Raw genomic sequence first — 21,132 nt, forward strand, 5'->3', positions numbered from 1 at the left:
GGAACTAATGCAGAGGCCATGGAGGGGTGCTGCTTACTGTCTTGCTCCCCACAGCTTGCTTTCTTACAGAATCTAGGACCACCAGCTCAGGGATGGCATCATTAATAATGGGCTAGACCCTCCCCCATTAGTCACTAATTAAGAAACTGCCCTACAGGCTTGCCTACGGTCTGATCTTATGGAGGCATTTTCTCAAAGGAGGCTCTCTTCTTGACAACTTTAGTTTGTGTCAAGTTGGCATAAAACTAGCCAGAGCATCATCGCATACCACACAGGGAAAGGTAATCACAGATATCACACCCTCACACGAATGTCTCAGAATACATTACAGGGGCTATGCTGTCAATAGAACACTGAAAAACCCAGCGTGGAAGATGACTCATGAAAATGTCATCCACGGAACTCCCTGCATACTTTACAGGCCACTTGCCAGCCAGAAACTGTTCTCCTAGTATTTGTAATTTACTGCTTTATCACCTTCTGCAAGGCCTTTGAAAAGCTTGTGACTTGGAGGGGGTTCCCTGAGTCTTGTAAGTTCCATGTGTTTCCTGAGCCTTGTAAGTTTTGTTTGCTTCCTAAGATTTAGGAGCCTCCTTTATCTTCCAGAGGGCAACATTTCATTTGCAGATGAATAGCTGTATAACACTCACCATAAGAAGAATCAAAGACAGGTCTGCCCAGAGTCGTGTTTTACAATCAAAGCTCTAGGAATATGGGCATAGTCTTCAAGTCCTTCTTCTTTCCCAGCTCCTGGAAGGATTTCCGCATGGCAACTGATTAGGCATCCTTCTCTTTGAGGCTGAAGCATTTCCTTGAATCTCGTAGAACACCAGCAGGATGATAAAAAGTCCCATGGTTTAAACTTGGCTATGGTGCTTAGCAGTAGTTCAAATCTGGACAAATGGTGGTCTGTTTGCATCCCAATTTCTTCATCTACAAAGTATGATGCAAGGCTTGCAATTACAGCATTGTTATAATAAAAAAAAATCACATTTCGAAAATACTTGCATATATACTGACAAGTGCAAGTTCTGGAACTGTGTAGCTCTTTTAATTTTAGAAAGAATAGGAAGACTCAGGAGTTATACATTTATAGAAGTTTTATGAAGGAAGCCAGATACAGAAACCTCTTCAAAGAATTATGGATTAGAAGGGGTTATCAGGAGCTTTCTTGGAGCCTGAAAATGTTCTGTGATTAGCCATGTGATTAGCTGTGGCAGCATGGGAATATACGTACATAAAAATTTATTAAGTTGTACATTTAAAATGTTCATACTTTACATGTATCTTATGTCACTTATATCTTAGTATGTACAGATAATGCTTAAATAAAAAGCTGTCCAACTTGCCCTGGAGATAGATTTTTTTTTTCTCTACATCATTTTATTTATTAGAAAAGCACCTAGCTTTAGACACAACATGCCAACAGCTCACTACCTAGAGAGCTGCTGTTTTCTGCCTTTTGGATGTGGCCCTATTTCAGAGCCCAGCTTGGAACTGACAAGCATATTGTGAGGGTCACACTTCATCACCGTTGACAGCTGGAGATGCTGCCACATGCCTTTGGCAGAAAGGCTCAGAGAAAACCAGGCAGTGGACTGTGCTGTCTGCCCTTCGGCAGCTGCGAGGCACAGCCCTGAAAACAGGAGGATTAAACAGCCTCTCAATTTAAAGAGACAAGGGGGAGGGGAGTGTGGGCTGCAGAGTTTATAAATAGACATTGCTCCAGGCTGCCTGATGATGAAGTGGTTGTTTGGTAAATTTTTCTTTTTTAAGGATACCATTATCAGAGACCATTTCAGATACCAGTTTCATTTAGTGTTCTGGGTGGATTCATCAGATCTCGGGGTACTATTTCTGCCAGTTTTAGGGGCAGGCCTTTAATATTTTGAGTCACATCTGCATGGATCACAGAGATGATGATGATGATGATGATGATGTATCTTTTGCCAAGTGGATGAGTAGCTTTTGGGGTCACAGCTGGAGAGACAAGGATGAGCGAGGACTCCGGGACCAGCACCGACCACATGGAGCCAGCTCCAGGAAGGCTTCCCTGCCATGCCCAGTGAGTTATCATAAAGTCAGGGGGAGCCGGAGTGGCAGGGAAGGGGGTTCTCCTAGAGAATATTTGAGGAGTTCTTTGGCTTAAACTAGTATTTCCAAACCTTTGTCCATTCTTATAGAAAATTCTTTTTCTGTGTTTGAGTTGCCTTTTGAGAGAACTGTCTTTTTAAGTTTTAAGTAATAGTTTCTTCATTTTCAGGAACCTACAATATCTTGAACTCATAGTCCCCGATAAATCAGAATTCATACCACTGAGTGACAGTGTTTGAACCAAAGGAGAGGCATTTGTAGTTGTTCTGTATAGGTGTTGAGATAGTGAAATTAGATCATGTGTATGATGACCTTTAAGGGGCTGGAGATCCCAAATAGCAAACCAATGCCTTTGATAAATATAATACACCTTTTTCTTTTGGTTTCCATAGCTTTTATGATTAGAGAAGGAACAACTGTCAATCCCTTCCCACAGCAGCAAAGTGAGAGGGAAGCTCCTAGGAGTGGGTGGGCAGGCTGGGCCAGGTCAGGACTCCGGCTGGCACGGTGCCTTCTTCAGCTGCTGTGCTGGCGGGCTTCACAGACACGCCGTCTGCTTCCCAGGTACACAGCAGCAATAATGCCATTTCTTCTTCACTAGTCACTTAGAATTCCAGCTAGTACAGACAGCTTACCCAAGCCCCTTCATTGCCAACCCCAGAACAAAGTAAACTCCTGGGTAAACCTATTGAAGGTCAGTCCCAGGGGCCCAGGTCCACAATGAGTGTACGGTAATGTGTGCAAGGAATTGCTTTTACTATCATTGGTCAACAGCTTGAGAGATGAGACTTTTCTGAGACACAATCATTTCAAATAGCCCCTCACCACATGAATGGGCAGTGCCACAGGGTCAGTGGAAGTCCTTCCTCACTTCCATTTCCTTAGGTGAAGAATGAAGTGAGGCTGCGTGCAATATGTGAGATTCAGCTCCAACCTTCCATTTCTCTCTTTTTAAATACATGCCAGCATGTTGTGGTCTCATGCCATCTCAGCAGAATTAAATGTTTCAGACCTAAGGAGATCTTCAAAATCTGTGAACCAGGAGTACAATTATCTTGAGGCTTCCAGGTATGAGGACCAGGCAAAGGCAACAAGAGAAAACTGTGATTGGCTGTGTTGCAATGGCTTCCTAGTGTCAGGGAGAGTGTGAAAAGAAAAGAAGCACCCTGCTTTACAAAGTATAGTTTCCCAATAAACTTGAGTTTCTTATACTTTTAAATACATATCATCTACTTTGTTCAGCTTGCAGCATTTGGGGGGTTGAACCATAGATTTACCATCAACAGCATTTCTCAATGGGATACATATACTGTATTTTTTTTTTGCTTGCCTGTAACTTGACCGTTTCTTTAATTTAACCTGGCGAGAGTCTCCAGATAAGCAATCTGTTTTGTAATTAATGGATTAACATGATTGTAGGTACTTTAAGAGGCAAAATGTGGAACAAAATTTAAAATCTGAGGGCCAGAGAAGAGGCTGGGAACAGTGCACACCCAGCCCACAAGTCAGAGGACACAGAGTCAATATGGCTGCAGGTCCAGAAAACAAGCCTGCCAGTTCTCCTTCATTTAAATAAAAAATGCTGTATATTTGTAAATCAAATCTGGATTTTATTACCAAAATGTGCTAGAATTTTTTCTCATTTTGGAATAACATGGTTTTCCTTTTTCTTTGAAAATTAGTTCTCGGAGAATTTCGCACAATGTGTTTTAACCGTGTTTGCCTTCTCTCTAACTCCGTCCACATCTGCCCACGCTTCTCTTCCTACCCCACTTCGTGTCTCTTTCCCGGCAGCAAGATCAATTTGCAGTCAGTGCTGCTCACATGTCCTCAGGTGTGTGGCCTTACACTGCAGCTAGGTCAACCTATGAGAGGCTATGCTACCAGAGAAAACCTGCCTCCCTTCCGTAGCTACTTGACTAGAGGTGGAATGGCGTGCTCCCCCTCCCCCACGCCGGGTGGGGATTTGGTTTAACTTGAGCTTTCACGGGTTTCTGTGTGTTGTCACAACCATTGATTTCACATCTCGGTTTCTCTGCTGTGACCAGAAGACACTGTTTCCCCGTAGCCATCCACCACCTCAAGCTCTTACATTATTGCCACCCCCTCTTTCACAGACAGTGACCTCTGAGCTTTTGGGATGTATGTTCTATTTAGGGCTGGACATTCTGGTGTCACTTACTTCCTGCACTTTGGGCAAATGTGGGTCGCTGTGCTGATTGTCATCTACTGCCATCAGAAGCTCCTCTGATGAAGGATGCCGATGCACTAATCCACGGTATAATGACAGGCGCTAATGATGAATAGCAGTAGGTTCTCTCCTGGGGTCTGCGCTCAGTCTAGCGGTTGGTTCCTGGCCCAGTAATGGTGCCAGGTAAGGGTTTCATCTTGTTGAGTGAGTCTTAAATCCAATCAGAAAGTGGCTGATCACCCTGCGACATTTGTTCCACTATCGCACCGGTGGACAAGTCTCCCCAGGTCAGTTGTTACTGCAGCGCACAGAGGGAAACATCTGGATGAGATTAGTGGTTATTTGTCTTCCTCAGTAGCATGCCTCCCCGCACTGTAGGGGTATAGCTTCTAGGTGAGCACCAGCTTGGTGGCTCCATCTTCTAAGTCTTAAGAATGTGGTATCCTCAGCAACAGGGCCTGTCAAGTTCTGGTCAATAGTGGTTTTCAGTTTTTGTGTTTTGTTTAAATTTAATTAATAATGATTAACTGTTTTGTTTAAATCTCATTAATGCTGATTAACAAGGATGCATTCTCTCATTCTCTTTTCTTTTTTCCCACTGCTCTAATCAAAACCTCTTCCCTCTCTAAATCTAAATAATTGATTCACTGTTATTAAATGAATAGGCAGATTCCTCCTTGCCTGTACTGAATGTGCTTTCTAATCCATCTTTCTCAGTCTTATTGGTTAACACAGCGACAGAACATTAATTCACTCAACATATTTATTGAACACATATTTTGTTCACAGTGTTGTGGCAAACATGGGGATTATAAAGTAAAAATAGACACATGGTCTCTAATGCTTGTGGAAATATTAGTCTAGTAGGAAATATAAGCTGACAGAAAGAATGAAGGGTAAATCTGGCTGAAGTCAATCCTCATAAAACGATGCTTCCTGTTCAAACTCAATCTGTGATTGCTGATTTAAAGAACTGGAGAACTCTGGCTGTAACTTATTGCCTTGGGTGAAAAAAGAAGAAGACAAGATGCAGCCTATTATCATCCATTCCGCCTTCCCTTTCCATCACCACAGGGACACAAAACAGAGGCCAGCCTGTTTCCATGTTAACCATTTATTCTGATCACTGTGTGAATCCATTTCTGAGAGCTTAGTGGATCCGACTGCCTGCTCATCTTCGCAGCTCACTGCAGTCCTTGCAATCTTGTTCTGCATCACCTGAGCCCTGTGTGAGGGGCCTTGCAGTTATAAAACATCATTTAGGGAAGAGACCGAGTGCTGACTGCAGACTCTTCAGCTCTTCCATGCTCCAGGGTAGACACCATGTGTGGCTGTCCCTGTGATGTCATTTGAAAGGAACAAGCAAGTTTCTACAGTCCACATTCAGCATTCTCTTTTTCTTCCTTCAGATCCCATTTCTCTATTTTATATCCTTTTAGAACATTTTCAAATTAAAGTAATAAATTCTCAAAATTTTCATCTTTGTCCACGATGTCCCTAAGGGTGGTTACATACTCATTCCTATAGCAGTTCCCCTGTAGTTGCTCACTAATGGGGTACACTGGAACTGGACCCCAAAAGGTATCTCTAAAAAGCTGGAAAGGACAGATACTATAATATTTTATGATTGGTGGTGAATGGCTTCTCATATTTTACATTATATTCATATTCAATTTTAATAGTTAGTCGTTCCGTAGTTAAAGAGAGGGAACGGCAATAGTAGAACTGTTTTCCTCATGCTCAGTGGCCGTTACTCCCTTCTCTGGGGTGAGGAGAAGCTGTTATTCAGGGTGTAATAGAGGGTGAAAGATTTGGAAGGAGCTCTGCTGTTGTCTTCTGCTTCCACGGACAGCAAGGCTCCAAACAAGGTCCTTAATGTCCTTGCTTAGATTCCCCTAAATGGGACCAGTGGTAGTCATACCTCCATCAGGAAGGTACCATGACTTTCAGTGACTAATATACATAAATGCTCAAGACAGCACCAGGTACCAAGTAAGTACTCACTATTATTAGAGCAAATGGCCAAATGGTAGAGACACACTGGACAGTTGGCCAGAACATTGGTTACAGTTGTGTAGTGTCACAAAGGAGAGTTGTGGGATCCTAGGACAGCCTCTGCTAGAGACCCGACCCAACCATAGTGGCTGATAAAGGCTTTATGGGGAATTACTGTTTATTCTGAGAGTGAAAATGATTACCCAGGTCAAAGTTGAAACAATGGATAGAAAATAAACAAATAAACAACACAAAGAAATTTTATACTCAGGAATGAGTACACTAATTACAATCTGGGGTCTATGCTCTGTCAAGTGTCAGGTATATGTAATGAAGGAGGAAACAGTAAAGTCTTTTTATTAGCAGAAAGGGAGGAACTCACATGCCCTGGTTATAAACAAAGGCCTTTATTCTTGAAGACACGAGGCAGGAGTCACCATCTGCTTGTTGGTGGAGATGCCATTGTTGAAGAGTGTCTTGTCAGAGTTGTTACAATTGTGAAAAAGTCTGAACCCTTTTACACAAGTATGGATTTGTGTAAGAAGTATGAAAGCCATCCTTCGTTTGCAGAACTTTCTTGTGGTTTGGTTGGTTGGTTGGTTGGTTTTGTACATTTGGCTGTTTTGTGAGGAAAGTGCTGCAACAAATTGTCAGGCAGGCAGAGTATGAACACTTCTCTTTCCAGTCTTGCTTGCTGACTTTTTTCTGGGTTTGGCATGATAGAGGACATCTTTGTGTCAGAGGTTCTTTTATTTTATTTTATTTTATTGCATTAAGGCCTCACTATGTAACTCTGGCTTGCTTAAAACTCACAGAGATCCACATGTCTGTGCCTCCCGAGTGCTGGAATTAAAGGTGTGAGCCATCAAACTCTGCTTTTATCAGTGGTTTTCACAGCCCTTAGGGATAAGAAGAGAGATGGCAGTGGATGAGATCACTGTAGGGAGGACTCCCTCCATAGTTACTATCCTGTGCAAGAGAAAAGACCGTGGAGGCCAGGGTCACTTGGCTGAGCCAGGACAAAATGAAAAGGTGACTGATCTGAGTTCATTGTTGTTTTAACTATCCTGGCTGCTTTGGGAAACAAAGGAAGTGGGAGTAGATACAAGATGTGCACTCCCAGGAGTGTGCATTAGGTGAACAACACTAATCTAATAAAGGATGATAATGATGACTTGGACTGAAGAAATGATTGGTCTTGAGAAGGGGAATCTGCAGGCTGCACATCTGGGTGTTGAGGGCAGTTCCTCAGACAGTGCCCTGAATACAAGGGAATGGTACTGCCATCCACTGAGTGTGGGTACACTGAATTATGATGGGACATCTTTTTTTTTAAAAAAAAATATTTAGTGTTTGCTCTAGAGTTTACAAGTTCACTTCTATAAAACATGGCACCGCCTCACGGGAAGGAGATCACCTTATAACCACAAAAGAATCCCACTTCCTCCTTCCTGTTCCTTCAATCACTGCTGTCAGTTCACATGTATGTGAGCATGTAAGTATATGTGTATATGTATATATGACATGCATTAGCACATAGTATACATATACACACATATGATATACATTAGCAAGTATGAGTGATATTATCAATTGGAATAAACTTCTGATTTTTGCAGATAAATTAAGAAAAAGTAAAGTGATGTTCTCTTTACTTTCACTGACTCTTTTTGATGCACTTCTTTTTCACCATGCAGACCTGTTTCTAAGATGTATCGTTTTCCCTTTGCTTAAAGAGCTTATTGCAAAATATTGTTGGCAAAATAAAAATCAGCTAGCATCTAAGTTCCTTAATTTTGATTTGTCTGAGAAACATTTCTCCTTCACCTTTGATGGGCAACTTAATGTTGTACAGAGCGCTGAACCAATGGTGCTGTCTTTTTCCTTTGATCTCTTCTTGCTTGCATAACTTCTGACCAGTCAGACTAGGTCTTATCTTATTCCTTTGTACATGTTATTTTCCTTTGGTCTCTCATTTTCAATAGTTTATAAGGGATTTGCCCAGGTATGGGTGCTCTTTGTTCATTGAACTGGTCTTTCTTGGTGTCCTCCCATCCAAGTATTAGGAAAACCCAACCCTGCTTAGCTTCCGAGATCCTACAAGATTGGGTACCTTCAGTATGGTATGACTGTAGACCTTGCCTCCTAGGTTTGTAATTTTGATATCTGACATTAATTTGTGAAGATTCTCAGTAATTATTTGTTTCAAACATTTCTGTTCCTTTTTTCTTCTTTCATCCCTGTTAAAATGCTATGCCCCTTGAAGCTGCTTCATGGTCTTTTCTGCTTGTTTGTCTTGTATGGTTTTGTTTTCAGTTCTGTTTTCTTTGCTTCTCCATGTTTGAAGTTTATATTAATATATCCCCAAGCTCAGAACATCTGTCCTCGGCTGACTCCAGTCTTTTGACAAGGCTACAAAAGGCACCCCTCATGTCTAACTGTAGCTTTGGCCTCTACCATTTCTTCCAGTCTTTTCTTAAGTTTGGATTCTCCTTAATGGCACAGCCCATCCATCTGTGGTTTTTATATGATATCTACCTCCTAATAGTGCTACTTCTTATGATATTAGAGGGGCCAATTACATCCAAACTGCTACATTCCACTCCCTGGCCCTCCACAATCTTGTAACAATGCCATAATGCAAAATGCATTTAGTCTAACTTAAAAAGTTCCCATGATCTATCATAGTCTCAGACTTGTTTCAAAGTCCAAAGTCTTTTCTGAGACACATGGCAATCTCTTAACTGTACTCCCTCTGTTAGGAAGAAATCCTAAGACAAGCTGCTCCACTGGCACAAAGAAATCCAATTAGGTCAAATTAAACCGAATTAAAATGTCCATTGTTTTATTAAATACAGTGCTCTCGGATGGCTGAGCACATGGTGGGGAGACAGGAAAGCAGAGAGCACATGCAAACCTAAAACCACATGTTTCTCTTCTGGGAGTCCACATAAATATCCTGTGGGGGTAATCCTGACCCTCCTCAGGACCTGGCATGCTGGGATTTGGAGTCCAGGCCAAAGCAACTCCCAGGCCAGGGGACTGGGATGGACGCCAGGGGCTTGGGTTACACTCCTGACTTAATACCCTGTGTAAAGTCAAAATCAAAAGGCAAATCTGTAATGGTAAAAGTAAAATGCTGCAGGCCCCAGAGTAGCTTCAGTGGGCAGTGGGCCATGAGACCAGTCCGCAAGTCCCTGAAGTGGTGGCAGGCAACGGGTTGTGGGTCCTGAGAGCAGCCAGTCCCAGGCAGGGACAGTGCAGTTCCCCAAGTGGCTGCAGTGGGCCATGAGGGGCAATGAGTCCCAGGCATGGAGCCACATGGTAGATGAGAGATCTTGATGGGGCAGCCAATCCTACAAGGAGAGACAGATGGAGAGGCACAACATGCAAAGTGAGGTTGGATATTTATTTAGTGAGTTATGGAGGGGAAGGGGAGAAGGGCACAGAGAGAAGCAGAGAGAGAGGGAGAGGGAGAGAGGGGAGAAGAGAGAGAGAGAGAGAGAGAGAGAGAGAGAGAGAGAGAGAGAAGAAACAGAAGAGGGAAGGGGAGAAGTGGGGTGAAGGGAGAGACAGAAGTTGCCTCTCAGAGAGGGAGCTGGAAAAGAAGAGACTCAGGTTGGAAGCTGAAGATCAGCTTGCCTCCATGGACTGGAGAGGAAGTGGGTATGGCTTGTCTCTTAAAAGGAAAGAGCAGACCATTACAAAATCACATACTTCCAACATATAATGGCATTACCATTCCAAAATGTAGGGAGGGGAGCACAGTGAGGAAATACTGAACCAAAGCAAGACTGAAAACCAGCTGGGCAAACTCAAAACTTTGCATCTTCATTTCTAATGTTGAAATGCTCTTTAGATCTCCAACGCTGTTCAGCTTTGTTGACTGCAACATACTTCTCTCTCTTGGAATGGTTCCACTCCCTGTTAGCAGATCTCCTTGGCACGTATCCCACACCTCTGGCATCTCTAACATCTTGGATTCTTCAAGGCAATTCAGGCTTCAACTTCACACAATGGCCTCTATACTAAGCCTTTTTTTTTTTTCTGGAACAGTCCTGACACATGCCTAGCCTCAGCGGTTTTATTCCACAACTCCTTTCTTCTGTCCTTAACTCCAAAGCCAGAACCATGTGATTGAAGCTACCAAGTTCTGTTGCTTGCTGGGGCTGGAAAACGACCCCTTTGTTCACTTTTCTTCACTGGCTGTCCTTCACTGCCTAGGCTTGGCTGTCCTCAAACTTGCTCTATAAACCAGACTTTCCTCAAACTCAAGAGATCTACAATCCTCTGCCTTCCCAAGGCTGGGATTAAAGGTGTGTCCTGCCAAGTCCAGCACTAAGCTTTTCTTTAGTTTCTTTCCCCAAGTCAGAAATTTAAATTTAGCTGGGTGGGATCTTGCCCTGAGGTCATCATTCCCTTTGTTACTTTTCTTAATCTGTTTATCTCCTTGAACTCGGAATCTGGAATTTAGCTCCATTCCTCTTCCTGGTGGTCTTTTACCTCCTCAAAATTTCCTTTTTGTAATTTACCCTGCTCAGTTTGCTCCTTTTCATTAAATAGCATCATTAGAGTTACCACTAATATTCACATGACACAATCTATACTAGGCTGTTTTGTGATTTCACCTGCCTGTAATGATCTGTTCTGTCACTTTAAAAGGCAAGTCTCCCCTCTCACTCCTTCCCCCCCAACTGAGGCAGGCAGATCTTCCTTCCTGCTTACAGCCTGAGTCTCTTCCTTTTCCATCTCTCTCTAGAAGAGGCATCTTCTATCTCTCCCTTCTCTCCATCTCTGTCTCTGTTTCTCTGCTCTTCTCCCCTTCTTCCTTTCCCCTCCATAACCCACTAAATAAATATCCAACCTCACTCTCCATGGCATGCCTGTCTGTCTGTCTCTCTCCTGCCATATGGCTCCCTGCCTGGGATGAGTAGCCTTCAGAGACCTGAGGTGTGGTCTCATGGTGTGCTCATCTGTCTGTCTTTCCTTGTAGTCTGCTGCAGCCACTCGGGGAACTGTGCTATCCCTGCCTGGGACTGGCTGCTCTTGGGTCCCGCTGCCCCCTGCCTGCCACTACATGACCCAGTGCCTGCCACAGCTTGGGGACCTGCAGCATTTCTGCCACTGCAGCCACCCGGGATCTGGGGATCCGCAGCATTTTTATTAATCCATTACATTGACAACACAATTAATCCAAAACTCTTCATTTTACCCTCAGGCAGTCTCTTTAGACAAGGACAAAAAGTCACTTTCTTCATCAAAATATTACAAGAAAGATCTCTAGGCTAAAATTTTTCTCCTCTGAAACATCTCGAGCCAGCCCCCCCCCCCCCAGTTCAAATAACTCTTAAGCACCATGTCTTCCATGCCCCTACTAGTATGATCCATTAAGCAGTGCTTAAAGCATTTCAATGCTTTCCAAACTCCAAAGCACCTGCTATTTGTTTCTTTACTTGTCCTGATGCTGGAGTCTTCTGTCTTATCTCTAACCTTTGAAAAACTCCCTTTAACTCCTGTGGTATGTTTGGAGAAACTGACTATAATTACAGTACACTCTTTTGAGTTGAGGCAGACTACGACTTTTGACCTGAGTGTCTGATTTCATCTTTGTGTTTGGGGAATTTCCTTTTACAACTCTAACAAGCTTTCCCTTTGATATTCACAAGTTCCCCTGAGCCCTGGTAAGTTGAATATTTCTCTGCTCATGTTACCCAACAGATCCCATACTCTCCTCATTCCTCCTTTTTTTTTTTTAACTTCTCTGTATTTCCAAGTAGCCTATCTTCACTCCCATTTTTCTTTCTTCTCTTGGGTCTGTTTTGCTCTTGGTGCCTTTCATTGTGTTTTAAGTTTTGTTTAATGTACTATTCACCCCAAAGATTTTAGCTGTGTTCTTAAAACCTGCCTCCATGTTTCTGTGAAACTCCTTTGTTAGAGTATTGTATCATTTCTTTTTTTTTTTTTCTGGAAGCTCATTGGGTTTACTGAAACATCTCCTTTGAGGAATCCACTAAGAGCTGCTATGTAGACTAATGTAGTCAATTTCTGGCATCATATTTTGAACATTAGGTGAGGATCAAAAACCTCTGGAAGTTCCTGCTGATGTGATGTCTCAGTTAGGGGTTCTATTGCTGCCATGAGACACCATGACCAAAAAACAAGTGGAGAGGAAAGGGTTATTAAACTTACATTTCAGCACTGCTGTTCATCACTCAAACAGGGAAGGATCCCAGAGGCAGGGGCTGATGCAGAGGCCATGGAGGGTTGTTGCTTACTGGCTTGCTTCCCATGGTTTGCTCAGCCTACCTTTTTATAGAACCTAGAACCAGCAGCCCAGGGAGTGCACCATATACCAAGGGCTGATCTCTCCTTCATTGATCACTAAATGAGAAAATGCCTTACAGCTGGATCTCAAGAAAGCATTTCCTCAGAGGCTCCTTCCTCTGATGGCTCTATGTCAAGCTTGTGTCAAGTTGACACACTAAACCAGCCAATACAGCATGCAATGCTGTCTTCACATTTAAGTGATAGGTATCTATTTATACCTGGTTTTTTTGTTTGTAGTTTTTATTTTTTGTTGTTATGTCGTTTTATTGTATAGTTTTGTTTGTGCCTGCTTCTTTCCCCAAACCTAAAGTTACTTCTGCTGTTTTATCACTAGATGGCACTATTGTTGAAGTCTCACTGTTGGTGTGTTATTATATTTCAACACTAGAGGGAAACATAGCTCAGTTTTGTCCCAAACCCTAAAATGGGCATAGTATGAATCAAATAGTGCCTTAAAAAGGTGCTGTGTTCCCACAGCCTCCCCTTGGTTGAGGTAGATCAGAGGATTTGTTCACAGTCTTTGGCCTATAGTTAGGCTATGGGAATTTGCCCAGTTCCTGGAAAATTTACTGTGGAAAAATCAACTTTAAGCTCTCAGGCCAGTTTAGCTCTTGCCTCTCTTTGCGTTCTCTAAGTGGAAAGTATTCTCTCCATGTTGTGCTGTTTGGACTTTTGGAAAGGTTGCAATGAGCAGTTATGTGATCACTGATACTAGAATGTTGGCTCATAACCTCAGCTCAAACTCAAAGCCTATTGAGACAGTGCAGCACCCATGCAAGACACATGGTCACACTGCTTTTTACCGCCAGTTGTTCAGGTAGACTCATCACTTCCAGACTGTTATAACCAGCTACAGTGATGTAGGTGGAGTCTTTTGTCAGGACTGCCATCAGCTCTGTTCCTCCAGCCACTTCCCAAATAACTACTCAGAGACTTATTAATTATAAATGCTTGGCTGATAACTCAGGCTTATTACTAACTGGCTCTTACAACTTAAATTAACCCATTTCTATGAACCTATTTTCTACCCCAAGGCTTAGGGTTTTAGTTTCTGTCTGGTGAGCGTTTCACTGCAGCAAGCAAGCCCTGGCCCTGGACGAGAATGCAAAGTCTTATAGTAACTCTTCTGCTCTACAATGTGCTGGCTTCTTCTTCCTCTGCTCCTCACAGCTGAGGGAGAAGTGCTGCCTTGGTACCTGTCTCACATGGTTCCAGAGGTTTAATCTGTGTGCACTGTCTAAGGACTTGATTCAGTTCTTCCTTCTCCCCTCCGCAGATTGTTCATTGCTTAGAGCTGGAAGAGGAAGTAAGTACACAGGCAATTCTTCTTGCCTTCTTCAACATGTCTTTCCCTCTTACCTTCTGAAATCAGGTGCTAATGTACTTTCTCTCCTGGATCCCTCAGCTCTTGAAGTGCAGGGCACAAATATCATTCAAACTGATGCACTGGTTGAGAAGGCACCGCTAGTGGATTCATCACTGTGCTCTGTGTCTGCATTCTACAGACATATGGGATGCATGTTCTGATGTGAGACTGGTTTTAAAGCATCAGAAACAAGTGATAAAATCAGATCAATATTCCCAAGTTTCTTTACTTAAAAGACTGGATAGGGTGACAAACAGTAGGAAAATGATTGGTGGATTAATGCGAAGATACTTTAGGCCTTTATCTTTGCATAAGGATCAAACCAGGGGTTACCTCATTAACACGCCCATTGAAACTGGCCTGTTTGGGAAGTTCAGCTGTCTCATTTCTTCTGGGCTCTTAGTTCAGTGACTTGGAGATTTAGCTTGGACGACTCCATTTCTAGTTTAGCCTGATCTGTTGGGAGCCAGTTTGGAAGCCTGGTCAGATACAGTATCTTTCTACAGTTTTCTAGAGCAGCTGAGATATGCATGTCAGTTTGAGAGTCTATGGAACACTGTGGTTAAGTGGAGCAGACAGCTCAGGGAGAGGTCATCATTAATGATATAAATTAGGATTATAGCTAGAAATTGATGTCCAGACAGGTGTAGGGGGACAGTGCAGGATGCAAAGAGAGAGAAAAGGAAGGGACTAACCAGCAACCTTAGAGACTCCCCACACTTAAAAGCTGAAGGAATAAGTGAACAAAATGTCTGAGCTGCAATGATAGAAAGATCTAAGGAAGCTGAAGATGTAGCGTGACTGCAGGAAGAGGAAAGCCTGTCCCCAGGAGGACTCGTGGGAAACTAAGCTGAATAGGAGCCAGTGACTGAGACAGACTAAACAGTGTGCAGAATTTAGCAACATGGAGATAAAGGTCTTCAGTACAGAGTCTACACTGAAGTGGGCTGGAGTGTGGGGAAAACAGAGAGCATCACGGTTCTGCCCAGAAATCTGGCTTCTCTGAACTCTGCCCTTTGTTTGTTTTCAACTGTGGCCTCAACATTGATGTCATTATATTATATGACCTCCATGTGTGGAAACCTTCATGATATGGTTATGTATGTTTTGTTAGGTATTGATAATGCATAGGATTTTAAGGTTTTCATATAGTCTTAATTTTATACTGCTTTTGATATGTATTAGTGATATATAGGTTAAATAATTGTTCCTCATAACTCCTCCATTATTTTCTATTTTAAAAGTCCATAAATATTCATCTTTTCATTATTTCTGAAATGTCTTTAGTGTCACTAAATGTTTAAAGGATTACTCCGGCAGTTTCACTCAAGGCTTGGAGTCCTCCACTGTCTGTTGGTAGAAGATCAAGCAGTAATGTTAGTCTGGAGATGCTCTGTATTGTAACCACTGCTTCTGTCGCCTTGTGGCAGAAGAAGCTCTTACTGAGAAAGAAGACAAGGTTTTCCTAGAACGTATGATTTCTTTGGTTGTTATTTTATATGTATCCTGTCTTTGTGTTAGAATTGCACATATCCACGGTGAGGTAAACCTAATTTTTTCTATATTCCTAGTTTCCTGCATTGTCCAGCATTACGTCAGCTGACTGCCACCCTAGACGACATTCTCATGAGGACCAGGGATCCAGAAGCCGTCTTCCCATGCAGTATCACAGGAAATTCTCAGTGGATGGGTCACTGAAGGAGCCAATGGGATCACAAAGAGGAGCTCATTCCAGAATGCAGGAGTTTTCAGAGTCCCTTGAGCAGCACCTGTGCCTTTCAACCAAGCACGCTCCCTCTTCGGTATGCGACAGCACAGGACAGTCATTATTTAAGCCACGGGGAAGGAAGCCCAAAGCGCTTGTCTTGTCAGTTTAGAGGAGGCCAACTCTAACTTCTATACTCATAGCTTATGATGAGTGCCTTGAAAACAACACTCGGTGTTTTTTATGATAACTTAATATTAAAAATAGATTTCATATCAGCTCTAAATAAAGGATATTATAAAATATCGGTGCAAAAATTACATTTCCCTGCTTAATAATCTACATAGTAGTTTTAAGATAACTGCATTAAATAGTAGCATTTGTCAATAAATTATAAAGCCTGTATATTAAACAGTGGCATTTATATGTAAATTTATACACATGCAAAAACAAAGAGGGAGGATGGGAAAAGGAAAGTGTTATTGACAGAGAGAGAGAGAGAGAGAGAGAGAGAAAGAGAGAGAGAGAGAGAGAGAGAGAGAGAGAGAAACTATTGGGTTTAGCAAAGATGCCAGAATACAGGATGTTCAACTCTCTTTTTCAAAATGTTGTACTAGTCCTTGATAACATACAAACATATTTCCATGTAGTCTGTCTCTAGATTACTTTTGCTGTTTAATGCAATATACAAGCTACGAATGCAGTTATTACAGTGTGCTGTTTAGGGAATATGAACAAGAAAAAAAACCCTGTGTTTTCAGTATAGACACCTTCCCTGAATATTTTTGATAGTTTGTTGGTTGAATTCACAAGTGTGGAACTCGTGGTTAGGAAAGGCTGACTGTGGTACATTTTGCTTAAAGACCAATTATACTAACATGTAGAGTTCATATTTTTATAAATCTGAGCATGAAAAGAGCACAAGCTGCATCTGTGGCCTGTTCTTCACCAGTGATGCTGGATCATAATCAATTCCTTCCTTTTCTTCCCTACCCTTCCTTCTCTCCCGTCCTCCTCACCCTTCTGCTTGTCCTACCCTCCTTTCCTGAGATAGGGTCTTGCTGTTAAGGTTCAGCTGTCCTGGAGCCTGCATTATAGCCCAGACTGACCTCAAACACTTTATTCCCCTACCTCGGCCTTCCAAGTGCTGGAATTTCAGGCATATGTCAACATGTCTGTCTAAATTCTCCTATTTTAGTATTAAAACTCAAATAGGAATATTCTGATTTCCAAATAAAAAGAATATAGTTCTGACAGTTTTTCCAACCTCTTTTTTATATACGATGCACATACCCTAAAATCCTTTCAAGTAAAGGGCATGTTCAATGTTAGAACATATTCATAAAGCTGTATCATTACCAGTCAGCATTAGTCCTGTTACAATTTAGGCTTATTATTTTAACCATTTTTATTGTTTGAGATTTCATACGTGCGTATAATATGTTTTATTTAATCTACCCCCTATTTCCTCCCTCCAACTCCTTCTCTATCTTCTAACCACTTTCCTTCCAGTTTTCTGCGCTCTCTTTCTCTCCATCTTTGTTTTTAAAAACTTACTGAGTCTTCTTAGTGCTGCCTCTCACTTGCCCACTCTCCCTCTACCCCTGTGCTGCTCTCTCTCTCTCTCTCTCTCTCTCTCTCTCTCTCTCTCTCTCTCTCTTTCTCTCTGTGTGTGTGTGTGAGTGAGGTGTGTGTGTGTGTGTGTGTGTGTGTGTGTGTGTGTGTGTGTGTGTGTAGGACCATCTGCTGCAGGACCATTAGCAGCTTCTTAGGGACCACATCCCTGAAGAAAGCTGACTCTTCCTTCTTTAGCAACCACCAGCTGTCAATAGCTCCTCACTTTGGGGTGGGGCTTTATGAATCCCCCCCCCCCCCGTCCATTGGCTGACTTGATTTTGGTCAGTCTCTGTGAGATTATTAGTGATCTAATCTCGGTAAGAGGAAAACTAATCTGAGACAAATACTTAAGCCTAAAGGGAAATGAGCGAATAGCTGGTGGTACCCTGGTACCTCCAATAGGGCTGTATGATAAGAAACTTTGGGGGAGACTTCTTTCATTTTGATGCCCAGGTAGTGCAAGAGGAGGGAAAAAGAATTCTCTTGTTTGTTATATAGACACATTAATACAATATCAATGCCATTGTTTTGCTCTGAAATGCATACCTGGGCTTATGTATTTGTCTCACTCTCTGTATGTGGAGTTTCTAGAAGGACTTTATTTATTGCTGCATATTCCGCTTCTAGGACAACAGTGTGTTCGATACAGTGAAGTATTTACTGTAAATGGTTCCAACACTCCCATCCTAGCCGGTCCACTGGAGAATGTTGATTTGGTTGGATGTCCTTCCTAAACACTGCCTTCTTCCAGTAGCCCTTACATTAAAATTTAGTAAAAACTCTTCTCTATTTATGGTTAAAACCTTTGTTAATATGTTAACTGGGTCGATGTGATTTATTACTAGAAAGTAAGATGCGGAAGTCTACTACAAAATCAGAGCTTTTTTCCCGTCTAGTTGTTGGGACAAATGTGTGACAGGGTCAGTTGCTGGTGCATTTGACCCTTTTCTGATGCTCTTCCAGGGACCCAAGGGCAGGAAGGAGAGAGATGAAAGGCATTGCCTAGGAACTGACGTGAGCTCACACAAGACACTGGAGGACAGAGGGAACTCAGCGAAGGAAGCAAGTGGAGATGCAGCCATGGCTCCCCTGGTTGAAAAGGGGCCTGAATAATGCTTTGTTTCCACACCTCAGTGGCTGACATCACTGGCTGTTCTGAGACCCAGTTCTTCCTCCAGAATGGCAGCTGGAAAGGGTGTCTACAGATGTTGAAACTGAAGTGGGCAGTTGGAACAGCTGCTTCTCAAGATGACTTGTGCCACCCTCCAGAGGACTCTGGCATTTTGTGTGTGCAATCTGCTTTTTATGTCTTTCTATGGTAGGAGAAAAAAATAAAAGTATTTGAATAAAATAAAAGAATTCCTGAAATTGTAAAATGTAGTTTCTAATGAACCACCAATATATCATCACCAATGCCTTTTTCCATATCAGCCTCCCAGATCGTCCTAAACAAATGTCCTTGTTATCTATAACTTTATGTCCTTATCCCAAGTAATTAAGCTTGTGTAGTAGTCATTACTTATGGACATTAGTAATTAGCATGCCAAGTATTACCGTGAATGTCTTCACACATTACGTAAAACAACCCTTACCACACTCAAGTGAGACCTTGTACTGGGGCTCTCTGAAAGTCAGAACTAAAGGGACCCGACATTAGCTTTTGGTCCCTGCGGAAGAACGCCTGGCGTGCAGAACTTCAGTTTTACGGTGTAAGGGTTGTCAGTTCCTCAGGGCAGACAGGGCACCACCGGTGGGGCAGAAAAAGGCACATTATGGTGCTCAGGAAGCAGAGTAAGACGGGAGTGGAAAGGGCAGAATACGCCCTTCAAAGACATACTCTCAAGAACTAGCTTCCTTTAACCACACCTCACTTTTCAGTCTCCATCACCTCTAAAAACATCACCACCATCTGGCGACAAGGCATCCCCCAATGATGCAACCTCAAATCCTAACCCAGAAATGCACAGGAGCAGATTTACCAGGGGGTTGGCACCCTTACTGATGAAGGCAGAGAAGTGTCATGATGGGCTGTCTGCAAGCTGAAGAACCAGGTAGTATGGCCAGGCTAAGTTCAAAGCTCTGAGGACCAGGGATGCTGCTGGTAAATTTTCTGAGTCCTAAGGGCCTGACCCTACCTAGGCACTTGACTTTTTTGTGTGGCTTCCTCAAATGCCTCACAGCCGTATGAGAAAACTGTCCTGGCATCCATGATTATTTCAGAAACTTCAATCATGGTTCTGATCACTGAAGGACTTTAAGAACCTCAGACACCTCCAAGTAGGAAGGAGAGGAACGCCTCTCTCACCCAGAAACACTGCACATGCATGAATCTCCCTTTTCCTTCATAAAGAGCAGCAGGCTCGTTCCTATGGAGTCAGTCTTCTCTGCAACCCCCTGGGCTGTAGCCGGAGTCTAGATGAAGCCTCTCTTAGATGTTTACAGTTCGGCTGCTCTTGATTCCAATCTCAAGCAAAGCAGGCTGAGCTGGTAACACTAGCTGCTGGCGCTCCAGGTGGCCAGCAGCCAGGGGAGCAACAATGTACTTTTTTATGACTTCTATCCAAATCAGTTGACTGGCAACACGGGGATGGCACCCAGAGTTAAACCAGCTTGCTGAAAATGAATTGGCCCCTTTCCATTTCTTCTTCTTTTTAAATTTGATTATTTCTTTTCTTTTTCTTGAGAAGGAAGAGTTTAATTTGGCTTCCAGTCACAGAGGAAATAGGGGAGATGGGGGCAGCCTGGGAGCAGGCATGGCAGTTAGAACAGGAAACGGAGAGCTCCCATCTTGAATTGCGAGAGCAAAGCAGGGAGGGTGAGCTGGAAACAGGGCAAGATTGCTCTAGGCAACATGCTTCATCTTGCAAAGCTGCCTTTCCTACACCTCCTCAGACAGTGCCACCAACGAAAGGCAAAGTGTTCAAATGACAGCCTGTGGGAACAGTGCCGGTTCAAACCACCACAGATGGAGACGGCAAGTTCCCGGGGCCGGCTGAATCAGTGAGCCCCGGGTTCACAGAGAGACTTTGCCTCTGTTCTATCTCACCTCCTCCTTTCTCTTCCCCATTTCTAAAAACCACCACTCACTCTATCAACTACCTCTGGGTTCAGCTTTCTGTGGCTGAAAAGATGTTTGTGTTACGACTTTAATGTTTTGTTTTATTTTAATTTTGATACAGTTTTTCTATGATATAAAACACTAATATAATAACAAAGAAAACAAACACATTGAGATAGATGGATTTCAACAGAAACTCAAATTTAATTACAGCTGCTGCCCCTGAAGAGCGGCTAAAGCAGGCCCTGTGGGGTCTTAATGCCCAAAGAGATCATTGCCCCTACTCAACAAGTACTCTTAACCGCTGAGTCGTTTCTAAGGCCTCTGGGATGGTTTTTCTTCCTGAACTATACTCATTAGAATTAGCTGTGGAGGTGAATTTCTTTTGGAAGCATATTCGACCCAGTTCTGTTCAACTTAAGATGACTTGAATTTATCTTTAATGTTGAGAAGTATCAACATGAAATTGAGCCAGTTTCTTTCATTACATCCAGCACACAATACATTCCTGGAATTAGGGTATCAACATCTTTATAGGTTAATTGACACAAAATCTTTAGCCTTTAAAACATTTTGAAGTTTTCATTTGTACATGGTGCCAGGTTATATAACAACATTTTTATCAAGTGTACTTTGTACTTTAAGTCTATCATGAATTTCCCAGCCCTCCTTTTACTCATGCTTTCCTTCTTCAGTTAGTTTTCTTCATTCCTCTAGATAGTTTTGCTTCTACTTTACCCCAATTTTTTATTATAATTTTTTTAATTTTTATTTCTTTT

General features: G+C 42.5%; 1 protein-coding gene across 1 annotated transcript; it reads left to right on the forward strand.

The window, feature by feature from the left end:
• Positions 1 to 1,720: 1,720 nt before the first annotated feature.
• On the forward strand, positions 1,721 to 18,639 carry Lnp1 (leukemia NUP98 fusion partner 1). The gene is made up of 3 exons (XM_050148929.1): positions 1,721 to 2,065; positions 15,545 to 15,775; positions 18,259 to 18,639. The coding sequence occupies exons 1-3, from the start codon at positions 1,904 to 1,906 to the stop codon at positions 18,406 to 18,408; spliced, it is 543 nt and encodes a 180-aa protein (XP_050004886.1). The 5' UTR covers positions 1,721 to 1,903; the 3' UTR covers positions 18,409 to 18,639.
• Positions 18,640 to 21,132: the final 2,493 nt, after the last annotated feature.

Source organism: Alexandromys fortis, unplaced genomic scaffold (genome assembly GCF_014885135.2).
Source record: "Alexandromys fortis isolate MF-2015 unplaced genomic scaffold, M_Fortis_MF-2015_v1.1 scaffold_4, whole genome shotgun sequence".
Classification (NCBI taxonomy): domain Eukaryota; kingdom Metazoa; phylum Chordata; class Mammalia; order Rodentia; family Cricetidae; genus Alexandromys; species Alexandromys fortis.

Excerpts from the sequence above, each read along its gene's own strand:
- Lnp1 (XM_050148929.1), top strand. The coding sequence starts at position 1,904 with ATGGATCACAGAGATGATGATGATGATGATGATGATGTATCTTTTGCC. Across the intron at positions 2,066-15,544 it reads AGGCTTCCCTGCCATGCCCA|TTTCCTGCATTGTCCAGCAT; the intron begins GTGAGTTATCAT and ends CTATATTCCTAG. Across the intron at positions 15,776-18,258 it reads CCAAGCACGCTCCCTCTTCG|GGACCCAAGGGCAGGAAGGA; the intron begins GTATGCGACAGC and ends ATGCTCTTCCAG.